General features: G+C 47.5%; 1 protein-coding gene and 1 long non-coding RNA gene across 2 annotated transcripts; one reads left to right on the forward strand and one right to left on the reverse strand.

The window, feature by feature from the left end:
- Positions 1 to 757: 757 nt before the first annotated feature.
- PLEK2 (pleckstrin 2) lies at positions 758 to 21,897 on the reverse strand. Its single transcript, XM_069596863.1, has 9 exons — positions 21,335 to 21,897; positions 9,370 to 9,534; positions 7,403 to 7,584; positions 5,793 to 5,884; positions 5,299 to 5,486; positions 4,972 to 5,073; positions 4,596 to 4,679; positions 2,631 to 2,709; positions 758 to 1,883 (listed from the first exon to the last, which is right to left on the reverse strand). The coding sequence occupies exons 1-9, from the start codon at positions 21,374 to 21,376 to the stop codon at positions 1,756 to 1,758; spliced, it is 1,062 nt and encodes a 353-aa protein (XP_069452964.1). The 5' UTR covers positions 21,377 to 21,897; the 3' UTR covers positions 758 to 1,755.
- LOC138443833 (uncharacterized) lies at positions 9,287 to 13,856 on the forward strand. The gene is made up of 2 exons (XR_011258322.1): positions 9,287 to 9,647; positions 11,574 to 13,856. It is a non-coding gene; the product is annotated as an uncharacterized lncRNA (long non-coding RNA).
- Positions 21,898 to 22,500: the final 603 nt, after the last annotated feature.

Below are 22,500 nucleotides of genomic sequence, written 5' to 3' on the forward strand. Positions count from 1 at the left end.
ATCATTTTCAAATATGAGAAGATCACACCCAGTTCTAAAAACTTGAGTGGATTGACAAAAGATAAGTGATCAGTTTACCCAAATTTTGAACCTCTCTGCATAAAGACTCACTAGAAATAGACAGTTTCATCTACTCCCAGTTCTGTCTTTGAGGTCAAGTGGTTATCAACTCATAACTGAAAATTAGCAATAGTTTGAGTCTCATTTAGGTATTAGTTGAAAATTTTAAGTGGCCGGAAAAATACAAACATCCAAATGATTTTTCATGTTTTCTAGTAAAACGAGACAAGCCAGTACTTGAGGATAATGCTTAAACACTTAGTGGAAACCCACAGACGGCCTTACTTGACCTAGTTAACTTCTACAGTAAAAGCAATTTAAATGGTTAGGAATTTTAACAATTCAAGTGCTAGTGCCCTTGGCAAGAACTGTCCCATGATTTGCCTCAAAGTGATAGTCAACTACTTTTCAACTCATGATACTGATACCTACTGTACAGAGTGGGGTGTAATTGTGCCAATTTATAATCAAGAAGCCATCAAACCAAATGCAGCTTAATTCAGATAAAAACCTATATTGAAAGCAAAAAAGCAATAAAAAAAAGGACACAGACCTTGGTGAGATGCCAAATGGAAAATGGTGCTTTAAAGGCAGCCTCTTACAATGTAAGGAATAAAGTAAAACCTCATTAGCTTGGAATTCCTGATCTCAATGATCAGGTATTCTAGACAAGATCAAGAGAAGATAGTTCAAACTATTGAAAGGAATGAACTTTTACTTAAGCACTTTGGAGGTGTTCACGCCCCTTAAATGTAAGTTACATATCCATTGAAGGAAGTCGAAGCAGTTGTACTGGCAGATTACTGTATTAAGCTTGAAAGTAATAAAAATGTTTTTAAAGACACTATGATACAGACTTTTCACTGCTTCAGATTAACCTAACATGAAGCTTCTTGGTACCTATTTGTCTCCGTTAATCTTCATTCTAAAACTAAAATGTCATGCTTTGATTTAATTCTCCCATTGACATCTTTATCTCTTTTAGAAAGCTCCTGCTCTGCATCTTTCTAAACAACTTTTTTCTTTTTTCACAGAAAAGCTGTAATTTTATGTATGTGACTAATCCAACTGAGTCCATGATTTCTTTTCTGCAATGTGTAATACTTAATGAAGGCTTCTTTTTCAAAGCAAAACAATATTTCATTCAAGATTTTGCCCCCATCCCCACTGTAAGATGAGGCTTTAAGCTCACTTGAGATGTTTTTATAATCAGCTTCCCTAATAATTCGTATAGCCTTAAGCATGCAAAACCTTTGAAAACTGAAACTTTGTATAGGCATTCTAACAGCCAGGAACAAGTGTCAATTTTTATTCATTCCAAAGGAGTTAAGAGGTGCTGACAGCATTTCGGAGAGCTCCATCATGAGGTTATAGTGTTTTGTTGAGTATTACATGGCCAGTTAGTGTGACAAGGGAGACCTACTTTGGTACCCAAGGAGGGGCTGGATGTGATAATGGGCGAAAGTCAAGGTGCTGACTTGGCTGACAAGGCTGCTTCAGCATTTACAGGTTAACTGTAAATGAAGGTGGGGAAGGCAATAGCACCACTGCCAACTTTAAGGAACTCCCTCAATCTCACTCCAAAGCCATACGAAATATAAAAAGTTAAAAATTTTAACATACTCCCATTGTCCGGGAAATCCTGTGTCATCTGGTAAGAGGGAGGAATCTCAGTCCCGTTCCCTCAGGGCCTTGTCACGTTAGCTTCTTGATAGCTTCAATCCACTCTGAACGCTCAGCCTTGCTGCTGGCCTGGATATAGTAGTGTATGTCATCCTTAGTAATCACTTTGAAGAGATTTCCTTGGACATTCCCTTTAACCCCTAGGCAGGAAGAAAAAAAAGAAATCAGTGAGTGAATATCCATGTCTGCTTTCAGCTGCGAACAGCTGAAAGTCACTGAGACAAAAACACATAATGAAGTAGTTCTTAGTACAAGTGTACATATATGGTTAGGAAATCCCACCAGAGGCATGCTTTCCTATTTGCCTCCCGTCCATCCCCTCTCCCTCATCTGTGTCTTAAGGCCTGCTAGTTTTATGTCTGAACGTTCTTGGAAGACCTCTTGGCCTGCCCTCTATGCTAACCGTAGGTCTGCAGTCTCACATCAAAAGTCCAGTAGGTTTATGTTAAAAGCATGGACAGATGTGGGATTTGACTGGAATTGTTTAATTTCTTTGAACCTCAATCTTCCCATCCATAAGTTGAGAATAATACTACCTGCCTTAGCTGTCTAGTATGAAATTAGCATAACATATTAAACTGTGTTGTCAATCTTTATACACTATTGTAAGCTATTGTGCTTAGGTGGAAGCTTATGGGCCAGTAAGCACAGAAAAGGATGGGAAAGAATATTAAAGAGAATTATTTAGTTGTGTTGTTAAAACACTAAGAATACCCCCACGTGCCCTTTCTCTGATTTTGAAATTGGCTTCAGAATTCACACCATTCATTGTCTCACTGAGAAAGCCCCTCTCAGGCCCCGCAGCTTCATCCATCATCAGCAGATCATTACTGAGAGAGCAGGAGGGAGGACCCTGAGATGAGGATGGAGCCAAAGTTGCCCCTTACCAGCAGGAACGCCATTATCCTCCAGAGCTGACACCAGGGAGCCACGAAGAGAAAACCCACCCACTGGCCGGTTCTCTTCCTGCAAAGGAAAGGAGAGCTGATTAGGGACTGTGTGAAGGCAAAGAACTCTTATTAAAGAGATGGAAATAACTGGACCACATTTCCTGTCTTCTGAGAAACCTGTATGCAAGTCAAGAGGCAACAGTTAGAACCTTACATGGAACAACTGGTGCAAACTTGGGAAAAGGAGGATGTCAAGGATGGATGTTGTCACTCTGTTTATTTAACTTATATGCAGAAATGCCAGATTGGATGAATCACAAGCTGGAATCAAGATTGCCAGGAGAAATAACAACATCAGATATGCAGATGATACTACTCTAATGGCAAAAAGCCATTTAGAGGAACTAAAGAACCTCTTAATGAGGGTGAAGGAGGAGAGTAGCTTAAAACTCAACATTCAAAAAACTAAGATCATGGCATCCGGTCCCATCACTCCATGGCAAATAGATGGGGAAAAAGTAGAACCTGGGACAGATTTTCTTTTCTTGGGCTCCAAAATCACTGCAGACAGTGACTGCAGCCATGAAATTAAAAGATGCTTGCTCCTTGGAAGGAAAGCTATGACAAATCTAGACAGCATATTAAAAAACAGAGACATCACTTTGCAGGTCCGTATAGTCAAAGCTATGGTTCTTCCAGTAGTCATGAACGGATGTGACAGTTGGACCATAACGAAGGCTGAGCACTGCAGAACTGAATCTTTTGAATTGTGGTGCTGGAGAAGACTCTTAAGAGTCCCTTGGACTGCAAGGAGATCAAACCAGTCAATCTAAAGGAAATCAATCCTGAATAATCCATTGGAAGTACTAGGCTGAAGCTGAAGCTCCAATAATTTGGCCACCTGATGTGAAGAACTGACTCATTGGAAAAGACCCTGATGCTGGGAAAGATTGAGGGCAGGAGATGAAATGGGAGACAGAGGATGAGATAGATAGCATCACTGACTCAACAGACATGAGTTTGAGCAAACTGGGAGATGGTGAAGGACAGGGAAGGCTTGTGTGCTGCAGTCCATGGGGTCACAAAGAGTCAGACAGGACTGAAGTACTGAGCAATAAGAACAGAAGAATCATGCTCTCATCATACCACCCTCAGTCAGCCTACTAAAGAATTAGTCCGTGAGAGTCATTTGTAACAGAAGATGAGGCTGAACTTGGGACATCCCATGGCAAGTTATCTGCATGAGTGAGGAAGTCTGAGCTTCATTTCACAGTCAATCACATCAACACCATGCCCCTCCCTGCCCTTTAGCCCTCCTTGTGGTCTAGCAGGGTCCCCAGGGGCTCCTTCAAGCTCCTTCATGTTCTCAGCTTAGGGTTGGGTTCCTGACTGAATGCCCACTCTTCATTATTTTAACAAATGAAAATCACACATCTATCAAGACAAGGCTGAACACGCTGACTAAAAGGCCATGTTTCTGTTCTTTTGATTGGAATTAGATCAACTGAGCATGCAGTAATACTTATTATCTGAAACTCAGAATTATGGCTTAAATATTAAATGGTAAAAGAAACCTTTCAAAACATTGGTGGGGAAAAGAGGATGAGGGGGCAGAATTCACAGCCTGTTTGGGTGGAAAGGGGTGAAAAGAGGCTGGAAAGCACCAGTCAGGAGTCTCTTCATCAGCTCAGCTCCCCCTTCGTAGGCACACAGCCAGCTTTGGAGGAACTGAAAGATGTTTTTCCTCCAAAACAATGAAGATCCACTGAGCAGGATCAACTGAGCAGGTGATGATGTGATGAAAGAAAAGAGTTCAGACTGGGAGGAGCAGTTTGCAACTTGTGGAAGGAAAGGCATCATGGGTGGAAGTTATGGTTGAGAGGCTGGGAGGAAGGCTGGAGGTGGAACCAGCCCCGGCTCTGCTGGGGAGAGACGTGTCTGGAAGCATAACAAGGCACTCACTTTGGAAGGGTCGTAGTAATGCAGAAAAGCCGGGTCCTTCCTCAGAACAAAGCGCCGCACCTTCCAGTTTTTCCTCTTGTGCCCCTGAGGCAAAGAAAGGATGTATGGCTCACGGGTGACAGCTTGTAGTCACATCCTCCCACCTTCACTCCTCTAAAGCCTTAGGCCTGCTTGTCTGGGACTCATGGGCACGGACATGTGCCGATCCCTCGCCTTGGCTCCCTTGTGCCACCGCCGGACCCTGACTTAGCAGATGCTGCTGACAACTAGCGCCCTCTGGAGTCTCAGCCCTTCCCACCCTTTGTGGGGGTTCCTGCCTCCCCCGAGGTTGAGGACTGTCCACCTCCTCCCTGCTCCAAGGCGGGTCGTACCATACCTGCTTGGCCAGATAGCCTTGCTTCACCACAGTGCCACTTAACTCCATGGTACTGAGACTGATTTCTTCCTTGGGACTTATCTTCTTCTTGCAGCTCTCAGCCTGGTAGGAAGGAGAGACAAGGACTCTTGTTACCAACACATCCCAGCACCAGGCTGGGGAAGCTCCCACAGGGGAAAGGAAACTCCCACTCCACCTGGGGGTGAAGCTGTCCCCTCCACCCTGAGCCCTAGGCTTCTCCCCACTGACCGTGGACCCCTGGCCCACACTCGGCAGCCTCTTCCTCTCTCTGCTCCCGTGCCAAGAGGAACCCAGGCCCTCACTTACGAATGTGTACAGGGCCGTGGAGTCATCCAGGAACTGCTCAGACAGATCCCCCGAGCGAATGGCTCCCGTGCTTCGGGTGCCTACTGGCCGAAGGAAGTTCTCCTCCATGAGCACCGAGGCCAGCGTCACAGCCTCCAGACGGCTGGCTGCAAAGCCGCTGGAGAGGAGCCAATCCACCAGGGAGGAGCCTGCAGCGGGGCAAGGGCAGCACCCGTCAAGACAACAGGCTCCAGACCAGCTTCCCCAGGGGTGCCTGGCTGTGACCTCATTGACCTTGACCCCTGGGGCAGCCTTGGAACAGCCTTGGGGCTTGGCCCTGGAGCAGACCAAATGCCAACCCCACTGCCCAGAGCTGTGGCCGCACCCACCTCTCAGGCTGCCCTGTTGGCTGCCAGGCAGCTCAGGCCTCAACACCACTGAGTCGCAAGTCACCAAGCCCCAGGTCTCCAGTGCCTGGTCCGGCCCTGGGGGTGGGGTAGGGGTCAGGGGCTCACCTATGAAGGTCTTTTTGTAGGTGCTTCCCTGCACCATGTTGGGGCTTGGCCGGATTCCACAGCTACTGTCACGCATCTTGTCCACGATGCGACTACACGGAAGGAAGGCAAAAGAGAAGAGACCCTCATCACATTGACAGGAATGAGGGTGGGTCCATGAGCCACTGCTGAGGGTATAAAGCACGTGGCAAGTGGCATAATACACATCGCAGAGAAAGAGGGGTATTCTGTTATGCATCAGAATTTGAGAGGTAGGATTGGGGAACATTTCTTCTTGTTCATCTAAATGTTCTAATACTTCTATGCTAGACAGGTATTCTGTTTCTAGTAAAACTAAAGAGCTGTGACTTAATTTAAAAACAAAAGAATTATCTATGATCTGCTGCATAAAGTCCAAACTCCTCCAGCTACTTCTCAAAGTCACCCATCACTTGAACCCACTCTCATCTCCTGTTGGTCCTCCCTGCACTCACCATGGGTTAGCCACGCCCTAGATGCACATATGATGCTTTCGAACTGTGGTGCTGGAGAAGACTCTTGAGAGTCCCTCGGACAGCAAGGAGACCAAACCAGTCAATCCTAATGGAAATCAACCATGAATATTCATTGGAAGGACTGATGCTGAAGCTCCAGTACTTTGGCCACCTGATACAAAGAGCCGACTCACTGGAAAAGACCTTGATGCTGGGAAAGACTGAGGGGAAGGAGAAGAGGGCAACAGAGGATGAGATGGTTGGATGGCACCACTGATACAATGTACATGAACTAGGGCAAACTCTGGGAGATGGTGAGGAACAGGGTGGCCTGGTGTGCTGCAGTCCATGGGGTCACGAAGAGTCAGATGCGACTTAGCGACTGAACAACAAAGATGAACAATCAAGATTCCAGAGCCTGGCATGGAGGTTTTTGGTAAGCCTGGGAAGTTCTGCTTCCTGCAATGTTAGTGGGCATTTCCTGCAGATGCATAGATATAACAATTTCCATGATGGGAATTCCTTTCATCCTTCCCTACTTTATAGTATCACCGCCACCACTGATCTGCTTCCCTTCTGTTCTGTGGGACAATCCCTGCCACCAGTGGCAGACCTTTTCTCATTGTCTATTTAGGTACTTGAGCTGGAAAGCCCCTGAGATGAGACTTCGTTTATGCCCATCTGCATGAGCACCTAGAGCGATGTATGGCATGCGGCGGGCACTCAGTAACCATTTCTTAAAAGAGTAAACAGATGACAGATGAAGAATCCCACAGAATAAGAATGCAGCTCTTAACAGAACACATGTTCTTGCCACCAGGCTGCAAACAAGACTAATGACTTGGTGAGTGGAGATTCCTGGGGAGCTGTTTTTATAGCCCTGAGCATCCCGGTTGACACTGAAGGGAGGGGGTCAAGACACTGAGGGGGGCAGGAGCAGCAGGGACCCCAAGAAGTTACCAGGGCAGGCTGGCAGGGCCACTCCCACATAGAGAAAACAATGTCAGCAGGCCCTGGAGCACAGCTGCAGCACCAGCCAGGCCTGTGTAGCAGCCACAGAGGCCCCCTTCCTGAGGCATGCAGACAGCAGAGGCCGCAGCAAAGCCAGGCAGGCCGAGGGCAGGGCCAGGCACTCACTGCAGGCTGATGTGAGGCGGCAGCTTGAAGGAGTTCTTCAGTAGATGAAGCTGTTGGACCTTCCCCGGCTGCCCCGCGTGGATGGCTCCTGTTATCTCGAAGGCCCAGGCGTCCCTCTCCTCTCGAGAACAGGCCTCCAGGAAGTACTCCGTGGATGTTTGAGTTTTCAGCTTAATGAGGAGCTGTGGGAAGAGACAGCCAGTCAGGCCAGGCTGAGAGAGAGAGAGAGAAAGCTGGCTGGGCAGCAAAAATGACAGAACCGAAGCGGATCTGGGAGACCACGTGATCCAGTGACTGCCGAATGCCTCACCCCTCGACCAAGTCCCAGCTACTGGGCCTTTAAAGATTCCCTTAGACACCGCCAGTGACAGAGTTCACCACCTTGGCCCCTTTGAATAGTCTAATTAGCGCAGAGTCTGCATCCTGGGGCCTTGGTCTCTCTGCTCCCGATTCTGCCTTCTCGATTAAGCTCACCTCTTACGAGAGCCCCTGTGCTAAAGAGGGAAACACACAGGCTTCCAGGTGAGACTGAGCTAGAGCCATAGCTACAGTCGCTTGGGCACATTAAAGGACCCGCTGAGCCTCTCAGTGCCTTCATCTGACCTATGAGGCTATCAACGCCTACCCCGAAGGAACTCAGTTCTGCTCCTTTTGATCATCTTCTTTTTTATTTATTTTTTAAAATGTATTTATTTTTAATTGAAGGATAATTGCTTTACAGTAGCTCCGTTGGTAAAGAATCTGCCTGCAATGCAGGAGACCCAGGTTCAATCCCTGGGTCACGAAGATCCCCTGGAGGAGGAGATGGCAACCCACTCCAGTATTCTTGCCTGGAGAATCCCATGGACAGAGGAGCTACAGTCTATGGGATCGCAAGAGTCGGACATGACTTAGCAACTAAACTATTGTGTTGGTTTCTGCCAACATCAACATGAATCAGCCATAGTATACCTGTGTCCCCTCCCTCTTGAACCTCCCTACTATTTCCCTCCCCATCCCACCCCTCTAGGTTGTTACAGAGCCCCAGTTGGAGCTCCCTGAGTCATACAGCAAATTCCCGTTGGCCATTTTACATAAGGTAATGTAAGTTTCCATATCACTCTCTCCATACATCCCACCCTCTCCTTCCTCAACCCCCCTGTCCCGCCCCCGTGTCCATAAGTCTGTGTCTACGTCTGATCTGCTTCTTGATTGGGTCTAATCATCCCAAGTCTTTCACACACTCTTCATATAATATGGTTTAAACTTTCTCAACCAGTTCATGCCCGAATCTCCATCCAACCCAAAGCTGGAGCTGAGCCAGATGGCTTGTAAGGGCATCTTCCTCCTTTTCAGCAAGACAGTGTTCTCTGTGGCCAATAATATCTGTACCAGCATTTGGAACTGTTTTCCAATTAACCATTTGCTTTCATAACAAGATCATTAACTGAAAAAACCAATCGTACAATTTTCTTCCTTGACTTCTCCAAGCCTAGTGAATTTCTTGGCACTTACTGAGCCCTCAGTAAAGTATTAATTCAGATTCTTTTCTGATGGTAGACGGTAAATGATTCATTCAGGTTCTCTTCAGGGTTGAGCTGCTCCTGACTTTTGTAACACGTGCCCCCTGGGGGATGAAATCCATCCTGTTGAACCTGAAGTAGCAGTAACTACGCACATCTGTGGGGTACCTCCTAGGCTACAAGTGTTTTGACCCACCATTACCTTCACGATCCTCATCGTAGCTGTGAGCGACAGTCAGGGGTCATTACATTATCCCAGTTTATAGACGAGGAACTCGGGCTCAGAGAGGTTCGATGACCTGCCCAAGGTCACGTGCCTGGTATGTGGCACAGCGAGGATTTGAGTCTAGGTTATCCAGTAACTCAGCTCTTACCATGACGCGCACTGCCTTCGCCTAAGAGGCCAGGGAAGGGGGTGGTCCAGGCAGCGGGAGGGACGCGCTGGGAAGGAGGGCCTTCACTTACCGGTCGGTTTTCATACTCCAGGCAGGGGCAGGTAATGGTGCAGCCGTCCAGAAGGATGCGGCCCTTGGGAGGGGTCACTTTCCGACCCCCCTGGAACTTGTAGTATAGCAGCGTGTTCTGCCGAAGAATGAACCACCGCGCTTTCCAGTTGTGGACAATGTGACCCTGAGGACAGATAGGAGAGCCCTGAGGTGAGGTGGCCGAGGGGACGACCTGGTCATAGGGAGAGGAGTCTCGTTGCACAGGTGGTCAGACTGCGCCATGGGATCAACTTTCCAGTAAGGAGACAGCACTCTCTCTCTTGCTTAGCTTAATTTTATTTTTTAATTTTGAAATAATTTTAATTCAGAGAAAAGCTGAAGCATAAAACTTTTTTACAAAAAAAAAACTTTTACAAAACCATTTAAGAGTTAGTTTTTAACATGATGCTCCATATGTTAATATTGATGCTTCTCAATATTTTATTGTGTCTCCTACCAAAAAATAAAAAGTATTTCCAACATAACCACAATACAATCATCAACATTAGGAAATTTACATAAATATGTTATTTTCCTCTGTTCCATAAACTCCACTCAAGTTTCACCAATTATCCCAATAATGTCCTTAAGAGCCGAAAGATCCTGTTCCAAATTATATGTTTATTTTCATTTTCATGAAGAAATTGTGAGCTTTGGATCTCTTTGTCATCTCTTTTGAGTATGTAACAAAGCCTTTGGCGTTGACTTGCTAGTTCCCATTTGTTCTTTTTTTCTGTGGTTATAAGCCTTGAAAGAAACTGCAAAGTACACAGAAGAAAAGATCCTAGGGACTTCTCTGATGGTCCAGTGGCTAAGACTCTGAGCTCTCAGTGTAGGAGGCGTGGGTTCCATCCCTGGTCTGGGAACTAGATCCCACCTGCAGCAACTAAGAGCTCACCTGCTGCAACTAAAGATCCTACGTGCCCCAGTGAAGACCCAGCACAGCCAAATAAATAAATATAAACAAGAGAGAGGTCCTATTAATACCTCGTATTTCCTTTGCCTTTTTCCCTTTTAGTTTTTTTTAATCAAGAGCATATTACGTATAGTTTTATTTTCCAGTCTTTCTTTTGTTGACTTTGCCAAGCATCTTCTCACACCATTAAATTTCTTTAAAACATGTCTTTTAATAACCAACAAGAGGATGTATCATTTCCTTGCCCATCTCCTGTTGGTTGCAACTGAGGTTTCCTTTTTTTTTTTAACTATTATAAACAACTCCATAATGAATATCCTTGCATGTAAGTTTTGATCTGCATCTTTAATTTTTTCCCCTTAGGATATATCTGCCCCCCCCACCACAACAAAATGTTACTAGTTGAGGGATGTGGGCAATTTGTGAAGTGAAGCCACAAATTAAGAACCCTAACCATCTTACCTAACCTGGTGTGACAGACCTAAAAGGCAGGGGAGTCTGGGGGGCTCTCAGATGGGTCATGGAGCCAATGGACAGAACAGGCAGGTGAAGATACAGGGTCTGTTTCTAGAACAGACCAGTGGATGGGGGAATGTCTGCTGAAGAATCAGAATGGAATAGCTTTGTACACGCTCATGAAACCGACTTTCTTGGCATATTTCCCAGAGCAGAGCCCAATTAGGGCTGGATTCTAACCAAGAGAGATGCACTTTATTTGAATCAGAGACTGTCCCCGATTCACTGGTTTCCTGACCCAGCACTGATTCATTTCCAAGGCCCCTTCAGTTGTCACATCTATGATGCTGCAATTCTGTTTAATGCTCAGCAGGTCTGCACTGAGTGTGTTAGGGAACTGGAAATTGTTGAAGCGGTTGACTGTGTGAGCACTGGTCTAAGCCAAACAGAATTTACTGTGGCAGCTAAGTATGGCATATATATAGGTTTTCCTGGTGGCTCAGATGGTACAGAATCTGCCTGCAATGCAGGAGACCTGGGTTCAGTCCCTGGGTAGGGAAGATCCCCTGGAGAAGGGAATGGTTACTCACTCCAGTATTCTTGCCTGGAGAATCCCATGGACAGAGGAGCCTGGCAGGCTAGAGTCCATGGGGTCACAAAGAGTCAGATACAACTGAGTGACTAACTCTTTCACCTTTCCATATACATATATATTTAATTGGAATATTAAATATATACTTATACATCCATGTATATTAAATATTTATATCTCTATATTTAATTGTCACCCTGCTTATTTAACTTATTTATAGAGTACATCATGAAAAATGCCAGGCGGGATGAAGCACAAGCTGGAATCAAGATTGCCAGGAGAAATATCAATAACCTCAGATATGCAGATGATACCACTCTTAAGGCAGAAAGTGAAGAAGAACTGAAGAGCCTCTTGATGAAAGTGAAAAAGGAGAGTGAAAAAGTTGGCTTAAAACTCAACATTCAGAAAACTAAGATCATGGCATCTGGTCCCATCACTTCATGGCAAATAGATGGGGAAATAATGGAAACAGTGAGAGACGTTATTTTGGGGGGCTCCAAATCACTGTAGATGGTGACTGCAGCCATGAAATTAAGAGACACTTGCTCCTTGGAAGAAAAGCTATGACAAACCTAGACAACATATTAAAAGGCAGAGGCATCATTTTGCCAACAAAGGTCCATCTAGTCAAAGCTATGGTTTTTCCAGTAGTCATGTATGGATGTGAGAGCTGGACTATGAAGAAAGCTGAGCGCCAAAGAACTGATGCTTTCAAACTGTGGTGTTGGAGAAGACTCTTGAGAGTCCCTTGGACTCCAAGGAGATCAAACCAGTCAATCCTAAAGGAAATCAGTCCTGAATATTCATTGGAAAGACTGATGCTGAAGCTGAAGCTCCAAAACTTTGGCCACCTGATGCCAAGAACTGACTCATTGGAAAAGACCCTGATGCTGGGAAAGACTGAAGGAGGGAAGAGAAGGGGACGACAGAGGATGAGATGGTTAGATAGTATCATCTACTAGATGGACATGAGTTTGAGTAAGCTTTGGGAGTTGGTGATGGACAGGGAAGCCTGGTGTGCTGCAAATAATCAGACACAACTGAGTGACTGAATTGGAATATAATTGCTTTACAAAGTTGTGCTAGTTTCTGTTGTACAATGAAGTGAATCGGCCACATGCATACATATATCCCCTTCCTCTTGAGCCTCCCTCCTACCCTAAATATGACTTTTAACAGTTAATCTGACAAGAGTTTACTAATACGTCTAAGTGTCATTACATTACATGGTGTGTGTGCTGGGCCCACAAGAGGACAGATATGTCAAGCTGAATTTTACAGTTTTGCTCTCTTCACTCTATCCTGTACCAAGAATCCACATCACACCGTGGCTGATGGCTGTTCTTGACACAAGCTGACATGTTTAAAGAAATGAAAAAGATTTGGCTCTAACTCCTCAGCAATGAGGGTCCTGCACTGCTCTCCACATGGCCCAGACGTAGGTCTCCTTGCTCGATGAGCCCCTGCTGAGGGGGTTCAAGCGCAGCATTAGCAGTAAAGGCAGTGAACTGCCAGCACACAGGTGTGGCTGGTGCAGAGAGAGGAGACTGCCCTCTAAGCTGACGGCCTGGGGGCTGGTGTCAGGTGAAGGAGAGGAGGCGAAATAGTCTCAAAACATACGCATTCTGGGCTGCATTATGCCCTTCTCCCAAATTCATAGTTGACGCCCCAACCGCTCCCCCACCTCCACCTTGTGCTCTGTGTAGTCACTGAGTCATGCCTGACTCTTTGCGATCCCATGGACGGTAGCCTGCCAGACTCCTCTGTCCATGGGGATTCTCCAGGCAAGAACACTGGAGTGCATTGCCAGGCCCTCCTCCAGGGGATCTTCCCAACCCAGGGATTGAACCCAGGTCTCCCACATTGCAGGCGGATTCTTTACCACCTAAGCAACCAAGGAAGCCCAAGAATACTGGAGTGGGTAGCCTAGCCCTTCTCCAGGGAATCTTCCCGACCCAAGAATCACCACTACCTTAGAATGTGACTGTATTTGAAGAGGAGGTCTTTAAGGAGGTGATTAGGTTAAATGGGGCCATTGTGTGCATGCTAAGTCACTTCACTTCTTTCCAACTCTTTGCCATCCTATGGACTGTAGCCCACCAGGCTCCCCTGGGATTCTCCAGGCAAGAATACTGGAGTGTGTTGCCATTCCATCCTCCAGGGGAATCTTCCCCATCCAGGGATTGAACCTGCTTCTCCTACGTCTCCTGCATTGGCAGATGGGTTCTTTACCACTAGCACCACCTGGGAAGCCCAGATGAGGCCATTACTTGGGTCTTAATCCAATCTCACTGGGGGCCTCATGAGAAGAGGGAATTTGGACACACAGATGTCAGGGAGGCCTGCACACAGAGGAAAGACTGTGTGAGCACACAGCCAGAGGTGCCGTGCATGGGCGAGCTGAGGAGATGGCCTAAGAGGAAACCAAACCTTCGACGCTTTAAACCTTAGACTCCAGCCTCCAGAACTGTGAGAAAATAAATCTCTGTTGCTTAGGCGATCCCATCTGTGTCTTTTGTTACAGGAGCCCTCATAAACTAAAGCAACAGAGAAAGAAGAAAGGGGCCTGGAGATGCTAGGGAGAAAGGTGAAACCAACAGATGTTGAGTAGAACAAACTAACACGCAGATAAGGCTACATTTCCTGGACGAACCGCTACATTTCCCAGAATTTCCGGCATGAGGGGAACAGGGAGGTGGCTAGGGGGCTGCCAGGCCTGCACATGGGGCACCGATGCATGTTGGCAGCCACCAAGGTGGCAGGCTAGTGGTGGAAGGACAGGGTCTTCTGATACCCAGCCCCCGGAGTTATCTGGAACAAGTAACAAACAGTGTCGGCAGGATGTTTGCACTAGAGATGCCTCCTGGTGCTGCGGGGTATTTTTGTCTGGCTGCACTGTCCCTGGCTGTATGGCACTCGGTCCTCCCAAATATTTCCAAGTTACCCTTCTGTTCAAACTTGCTAGAGAGCACTGCGTTATGAGAAACTAAGGATCCAGTCTGACAGCAAAGGAGAGCAGTCGGAGAAAGGCTGATGAGATGGGCTCACTTTGTAGGTAGAGCACTTGAAGCAGCTGGGGACCTCACTGTGGCTGGAGCAGAGTCCCTAAAGACTGCACTGCAGCAGAACAGCTGAATTAAAGTCGGCCAGGGGGAGTGGGCAGCTCAGCTAGAGGTTCCTGTAACAACCCACAAAACAGGACGGATCCCAGCTCTACAGATAAGCTACGCCATACTGAGAGGGTATAAGAGACTGACCCAAAGTCAGCAGGTAAAGGGTGTTAAAAACCAAAAATATGCTGGTATAGTGGGAAAAGAACTCAGGCCTCCCTTCACCTGGGCATCTTCTACCTTCTCCAGGCTCCTTGTCTATAAGCAGCTGGTGGGGATCAGAGGTCATTTGGACCATGAATAGCTTAGCGCCCTGTTAGGGGTAAGGAGAGTCCATAAGATGGGATGTAACCCTAGGCCTGGGCTTAGGAAGCACAGAATTTTACAGCTGGAGGACCCTTTGAAAAAGGCTATATAATACTATGGGCTTCCCTGGTAGCTCAGATGGTAAAGAATCTAAACTCCCTAAGTTTCATAATGAGGAAACTGAGGCCCAGAAAGGTCTTGCCCAAGACCCTACAATCCTGAAGAAGCAGAGATAGTACTTACTATGGGCTGAATTATGTCCCTGCAAAAGACATGTTGAAGTCCTAACCCGGGGGATCTGTGAGTGAGGTCTTATTTGGAAATCAGGTCTTTGAAGATGTAATCAGGTTAAGATGAAGTCATTCAGTTCAGTTCACTTCAGTCGCTCAGTCATGTCCCACTCTGTGACCCCATGGACTGCGGCACGACAGGCTTCCCTGTCCATCACCAACTCCTAGAGCTTGCTCAAACTCATGTCCATCGAGTCAGTGATCCCATCCAACCATCTCATCCTCTGTTGTCCGCTTCTCCTCCTGTCTTCGATCCTTCCCAGCATCAGGGTCTTTTCCAATGAGTCAGTTCTTTGTATCAGGTGGCCAAAGAATTGGAGCTTCAGCATCAGTCCTTCCAACAAATATTCAGGACTGATTTCCTTTAGGATTGACTGGTTTGATCTCCTTGCAGTCCAAGGGACTCTCAAGAGTCTTCTCCAACACCACAGTTCAAAAGTATCAATTCTTCAGTGCTCAGCTTTCTTTATGGTCCAACTCTCACATCCATAAATGACTACTGGAAAAACCATAGCTTTGACTAGGCAGACCTTTCTCAGCAAAGTAGTATCTCTGTTCTTCGATATGCTGTCTAGGTGTGTCATAGCTTTTCTTCCAAGGAGCAAGCGTCTTTTAATTTCATGGCCGCCCTCACCATCTGTGGTGATTTTGGAGCCCAAGAAAATAAAATCTGTCACTGTTTCCATTATTTCCCCATCTATTTGCCATGAAGTGATGGGACTGGATGCCATGATCTTCATTTTCTGAGTGTTGAGTTTTAAGCCAGTTTTTTCGCTCTTCTTTTTCACTTTCATTAAGAGTCTTTTCAGTTCTTCTTCAGTTTCTGCCATAAGGGTGGTGTCATCTGCATATCTGAGGTTATTGATATTTCTCCTGGCAATCTTGATTCCAGCTTGTGCTTCATCCAGCCTGGCATTTCACATGATGTACTCTATATATAAGTTAAATAAGCAGGGTGTCAATATACAGTCTTGGTGTGGTCCTTTCCCAGTTTGGCACTAGTCCATTGTTCCATGTCCGGTACTGTTGCTTCTGGACCTGCAATCAGATTTCTCAGGAGGCAGGTAGAGTGGTCTGGTATTCCCATCTCTTGAAGAATTTTCCACAGTTCGTTGTGATTCACACAGTCAAAGGCTTTGGCATAGTCAATAAAGCAGAGGTTTTTCTGGAACTCTCTTGCTTTTTTCTATGATCCAGTGGATTTTGGCAATTTGAATACCAGCTGAGCCACCAGGGAAGCCCCATACTAGATTAGGATGGCCCTAAAAACATTTATATAATCGGTGTCCTTATATGAAGAGGAAATTTTGGACACTGAAAGACACATGGGAAGAAGATGGTCATGTGATGATGGAGGCAGAGATCAGAGTGAAGCACCTAGGATCCGAGGAACACAAAAGAGAGCCTGTGTGAGACAATGCGCGCGTGCGTGCGCGCTCAGCGGTGTCAACTCTCTGCGACCCCGCGGACTGCAGCCCGCCAGGCTCCTCTGTCCATGGGATTCTCCAGGCAAGAGTACTGGAGTGGGGTGCCATGTCCTGTGTGAGATGACAGAAAATACATATATTTTTCTTTGCCCCCAGTTCTTGGTAGAGAGCTCCTGAACCCCTTGAAGTTTCTTGGGTGACAGGAGCATCTTTCGTGCTAATGAGGAAACTCTGGGTGGGCTTCTTGGTGAGAGCTGGCCACTGGAAAGACTGAGCCCTGATTAGAAGCTTGGAATTTTCAGCCCCACCAGCCCTCGCCCCCATTCTCTTGAGAAAAGAAAAGAGCTGAAAATGGCATTGACAATTTGTCATGCTTACATGATGATGCCTCTGTAAAATCCCAGAAGTATGGAATTTGAAGAGTTTCTAGAAATTCTTCCCAAGCAGAAGATCACTGGAACCTCTGATCTGTGGCTGGCTACACAGTCAGAGCACAGGTGACAACTTGGGCTTCAGACTGGCATCTGAAGTGTGTGTGTGGCGGGTGGGGGAAGGCTGGGGAAGCAGCCTCATGAGACTGTGCTCTTAACCTGTGGGACCAGAGACTGCCTCTGGGTAGATGTGTCAGAACTGAGTTAAACTGTAGGACACACACCAGTGATCACAGAGAATTGCTTGGTGTGGGGGAAAACCTCCACACATTTGGTGACTAGAAAGGTCAGAAGTGAAGTAGTCTGTGTGAAAGTAAACGAGAGTCACAGGATGGAGAAAAACACAGCAAGTAAGAACTAGGTTTTTCCTAGTAAAGGAAAAATCGGTTTTTCCTTTACAGCCTGCAAATACCAGAAACAAACGAGGCAAGGAAGGGCTCTCCCCTGCGGGCTTCAGAGGGAGCAGGGCCCTGCCGACACTTTCGACCAGAATTCTAGCCTTCAGAACTCCTTCTAGTCTTTTTTTCATCCAAGCAATATTTTTTTTCCCTTTCTCATACCATTTATATTTTCACTCTTTGGACTATAATATGAAAAACATTTTTAACATCTGCATGACCATGTGCTATGCTAAAGTCGCTTCGCTCATGTCTGACTCTTTTTGACCCCATGGACTGTAGCCCACCAGGCGCCTCTGTCCGTGGGAGTCTCCAGGCAAGAATACTGGAGTGGGTTGCCACGGCCTCCTCCAGAGGATCTTCCTGACCCAGGGATCGAACCCACGTCTCTTACGTCTCCTGCATTGGCAGGCAGGTTCTTTAACACTAGCACCACCTGGGAAGCCCTATGCTGCTGCTAAGTCACTTCAGTCGTGTCCGACTCTGTGCGACCCCATAGATAGCAGCCCACCAGGCTCTGCCGTCCCTGGGATTCTCCAGGCAAGAACACTGGAGTGGGTTGCCATTGCTTTCTCCAATGCATGAAAGTGAAAAGTGAAAGTGAAGTCGCTCAGTCGTGTCCAACTCTTCGAGACCTCATGGACTGCAGCCTACCAGGCTCCTCCGTCCACGGGATTTTCCAGGCAAGAGTACTGGAGTGGGGTGCCATCACCTTCTCCGGGAAGCCCTATGCATAACCACAATTCACTTGTAATCATTTGTTTATTTGAGGGGACATGTAGGTAGCTTCCAGTTTTTATTCTCTATCTAAATAACACTTTGTTCCTAAAGACTTTTTTTAAAAAATTATTATTTATTTATTTTTGGCTGCAGCAGATCTTTGTTGTTCCATGACATGTGGGATCTTAGTTTCCCAATCAGGGATGAAACCCACACTCCCTGCATTGGAGGGCAGATTTTTCACCACTGGACCACGAAGAAAGTCCCATTCCTAAAGCTTTTATGGCCTTTCCTGGAGATTGAGAGATCTAGGTTACAGCATGTTGACACGGCCATGTCGTTTTCTGAGAGTTGCAGGAGGTACGAGCCAGGCAGCCATGCCCGATGTGTTCCAGCCGCTTCTTGAAGGACAAGCAGCCCTACCCATGCAGACCTGCCCTCCTTCCTGGGCACCCTCCTTTAACAACAGGCCAAGTGAGCACCCTGCATTTTTGCCTGGAGCTTCGCCGTCTTTCTTGTCTGGGCTGGATTAAGAATCAAATCCGTCTTGCCCCTGCCTGTCTCCTGCTTCGTTCGCCCTTACTGTTCTGTACTCTGGGTTGCCAGCTTGGGCCCCGCCCCACTTCTGGACTGTAAACCCTCTTGAATCTGTGGAATCCCACAGTCACAGTCCTGCAACTTCCCCGCTGGACACAGGGGCTGCTGCCGCCATCCAGGAGGAGAGGGGAAGTAATGGGGAATTCGGGAAGGTCTGAGTGATCAGGAGGGAGGGACTATGAGCAGGGGCAAGGGGCCCCATTCCTCACTTTGGAGGAAAGGGTGCGGCTTCCGGTTCCATTGGGGTCAGGCTCCAGCTCCAAACGCTTGTCTTTGGGTTTGGCTGGACAGCACTAGGGATTTCAGTCTAGCCCGTCTGTGGGCTTTTGGGGTCAGACAAGTTGACTGTCCTCCCTTCTCTGTACCTTGGACTCCCTAAGGGGCCACCCTATACTGGCCTGTCTGGAAGAGAACTCACATCCTCCCCTCCCTTTAACCCTCTCCTGACTCTGCGTGGTGGTGGTGATGGTGGGAAATCACGTAAGGCAAGCCCCAGGAACGGGGATGCCCACAGGGGCCCATCTGAGAGGGTTTGTCTTCAACAGGTGCCTAACAGGCTCAGCTCTTCTACCAACCAACACCTTCGGGGAACTTTTCCTGCAGCTTCTCAGGTGAGGGAGAGAGGGACAGGGGCCTTGGTGGGCAAGCCCCTGACAATCAATAATGCCCACCAAACCCCCCACCCATCTCCCTCACCTTAGAAGCCACAGGGAAAGTTCTCCAAAGGTGCTCTCTCTGGGGTGTGGCTGCCTCCACAAACCCTGAAGGACTAATTTATCATTTTAATCCCGGTGACACGAAGCGGGCGTGGAATTCTGTACCTGCTTGTATCCAGTCTGACCCTTGACCCAGCACAGCCTCCTACACCTCCTCTGGCTCACAGTTTTGAGCAAACAACACACCCACCCTCCTATGTCAAATAATGTGTAAAATAACATAACTATATTCCCTACTGACCTGAAAGAGACTTGGGACCTCAGGGTTGATCTGCTGGCCAGGGAAGGCCATGGGATGGAGAGTCCCTTCACCCCTCTGCACCCACCCCCCTGCCAAAGCTGGAAACTCAGTAGGAGAGTCAGAAGGCTCATCCCTAGATTTTATGCTCTGCTGTTAGATTAGCATAAATGTTCAGTGTGAACATCAGTGTTAAAAGAACTTTTCAAAATCTAATTTCCCTCCTGCAGCTGCTTTTTCCTGCATTTTCTACCTTGGTCCCATATCCCTGGTTTTCATCTGGACTGTTGCTTGCTGTTGGAAAAGCCGCATGTGGTGATGTGGAAGGAGTGAGGATGGAGACTGCTCAGAGTCTGCTTGAATTTATGTTAGTGGGTATCTTTGCCCCTCTCCTTTCCAGAATGGCTAAAACTTTTTATGCTTACCAAAGTGAAGGAAAAAACAAATTATAGTTATTTATTTGCTATAAACTATGATAGATTCAGGGTTTCCCTGGTGGTTTTGTGGCAAAGAATCCACCTGCCAATGCAGGAGATGCAGGTTTGATCCCTGGGTCAGGAAGAACCCTTGGAGTAGGAAATGGCAGCCCATTCTAGTATTCTTGCCTAGCAAATCCCATGGACAGAGGTTCCCAGTGGGCTGCAGTCCAGGGGGTTGCAAAAGAGTCGAATATGACTTAGGACTAAACAGCACCAACAATAACATGATAGATTCAACCACAACTGAAACAGAATGATCTAAAGTACTCCAGTGTCAACTGTTCCATTTATATAATATTAATATTCATAAGGTAACCAGTTGTCTCCCAATATTTTCAACATAATCAATAAAAGCTATAGAATTTTGAAAGGCTGAACACCACATAGAAGTGACATGTGACTGGATGGAAGGCTTGGAAAATAAAACTCCAGATTTGTGAAAAGAAACAATATAGCTGACCCCTGAACAACAGGGGATTTGGGGCAAAGACCCCCTGAGCTGTTGAAAATTCACATGTAACTTTACAGCTGGCCCTCCGTATCCAGGGTTCTGTACCCAAGGGCTCAACCAACCACACAGCCACACGGGGCTCTGGGCAAGCCATCTCAGCTTTCTGCCCCTCGGTTTCCTCATCTGTGATAGAGGGATAACAACACCCACCCTGCAGTGGGCAGCCTAAGTGGCTTCGATCCTGCTCCATCACCCACTGGTCCAGATCCTGAGCAAGCTACTTAAGTCTCTGAACTTCCTTTTCCCCTTTCAGAAAGGGCGGTAAGGTGGGACCACCGACCTGTCGGACTGTTGGGAGGATTAAAAGAGACAGCGCCCAGGACTGGTGCACAGCAGAGGCTAAACAAACAGAGGCATTCTCCTTGCTCATGGGTTATTGCGAAGAATACAGGAGATGATGCATTAATCGGACGAGCTTGGGGAACTAGAGAACACCCTTCTGTTGTTTTAAGATATCATAGTTAAATCCTAGACGCTTTGTATTTAGTAAGTTGTTTTAAAGAAGCTGTCCTCTAAAGGGTAGCTGCCCGCCGGCACCCGACACGCGCTAGCCGAGCGGGATTCTCCTCCTCGCCCGTACCCCCAACCCTCTTTTCTAGCTAAAGCCCACCCCCCAGCCACCGCCCTCCCGGCTCTGTCCACCACACGCGGCTCCACCCAGGGGGGCCCCAGCCCGCCCGATCGCGGCTCAGGTAAGCCGGCGGCCGCCGCGCACCCGCCACGCGCCGTGTCCGGAGAGGCTCCGGCGCACTCACCCTCTTAACGAGGAAGCCCTCCTTGAGCACGCCGTCCTCCATGGCGCCGTCCCGCGCCGCCCGCTCCTCTGCTCCCGCGGTGCCCAGGAAGCGCCTCCGACCCGGCGCGGCGCCGCCCCCTGGCCCGCGCCCAGAGCCCGGGCAGGAAGTCAGTTCTGGTCGGGATTTCTAACGTGCTTCCCCCGCCGAAGGTGCCCTGAGGTCCGTGGTTAGTCCTCCGGTTGCGGAGCCTGCCAGCCGTTCGCGTCCCGCCCCGGCTGCCTCCATCCTGGTGCCCCCTGCGCGCTGGGTGCCTCTTACCCTTCCGTCACTGCCCATCTGCCGCCACTCCCAGCCTTAACCAGGTGCCTGCCTGGCACCCAGTACATTGCTCTTGACTAATACTTAGGTAATCAAGCTGATCGGAAAGGATTTCAAGAATCTGGGGTCATCCCTGAGCTCTATGGAAATAGGGGATGGGAGAGCGGATGAGGTGCGCCAGATTGGGAACGTGATCCTGGCCTCTGGTGCGCGCAGAGAAATGTTCCCATTAACGAGGTCATGGGTTTAAGGAAGCAGGCACCATCTGCAGGGGCCCTCTGGCCCCATAATACCCGTCTCTGCCCAAAAGGCTGGAACTGAACTTTCCATGATTAGGGGCAAAATTTAAGGGAGAGCCAGGGAACCCAGTAATCTAGATAAATAAAATTTTAATGCAACATTCTAAAATATGTTAAGTGTTTTTGAAATTTTTAAAATAAAAATTAAGGCCAAAAAAATCCATGTTTAACAAAATGTCAAAAACAGAGGAAAGCATCCATAATACGGAACCCATCCTTAGGACACTGTCCCTTTATCCATTGTTTGTCCTTCAGCATGAAGGGCCCTATTAGGACTGTTCATCAGGACAGGAAAAGGCCCAAGTGCCTAAAAGGGAAGAGAACGCTCTAGATTGGGAGAAGGTGCCCCTGAATGCCTTTCAAAACCAGCTGGGAGCCCACCCTCAAAGCACAGTGGGTGCCCCTGCCCTAGAAATGGCCCCCTTCAGCCTTCTGTACAGACTGACTTTCGGATCTCAGAGGAGTACAAAATGAAAGGGACTTTCATTCCATTTCAGAATGAACATCAACTCCGCACCTTCTGAAGCTAGACCTGTATTAGGTTCAGTTCAGTAGCTCAATCATGTC

Source organism: Ovis canadensis, chromosome 7 (genome assembly GCF_042477335.2).
Source record: "Ovis canadensis isolate MfBH-ARS-UI-01 breed Bighorn chromosome 7, ARS-UI_OviCan_v2, whole genome shotgun sequence".
Lineage (NCBI taxonomy): Eukaryota > Metazoa > Chordata > Mammalia > Artiodactyla > Bovidae > Ovis > Ovis canadensis.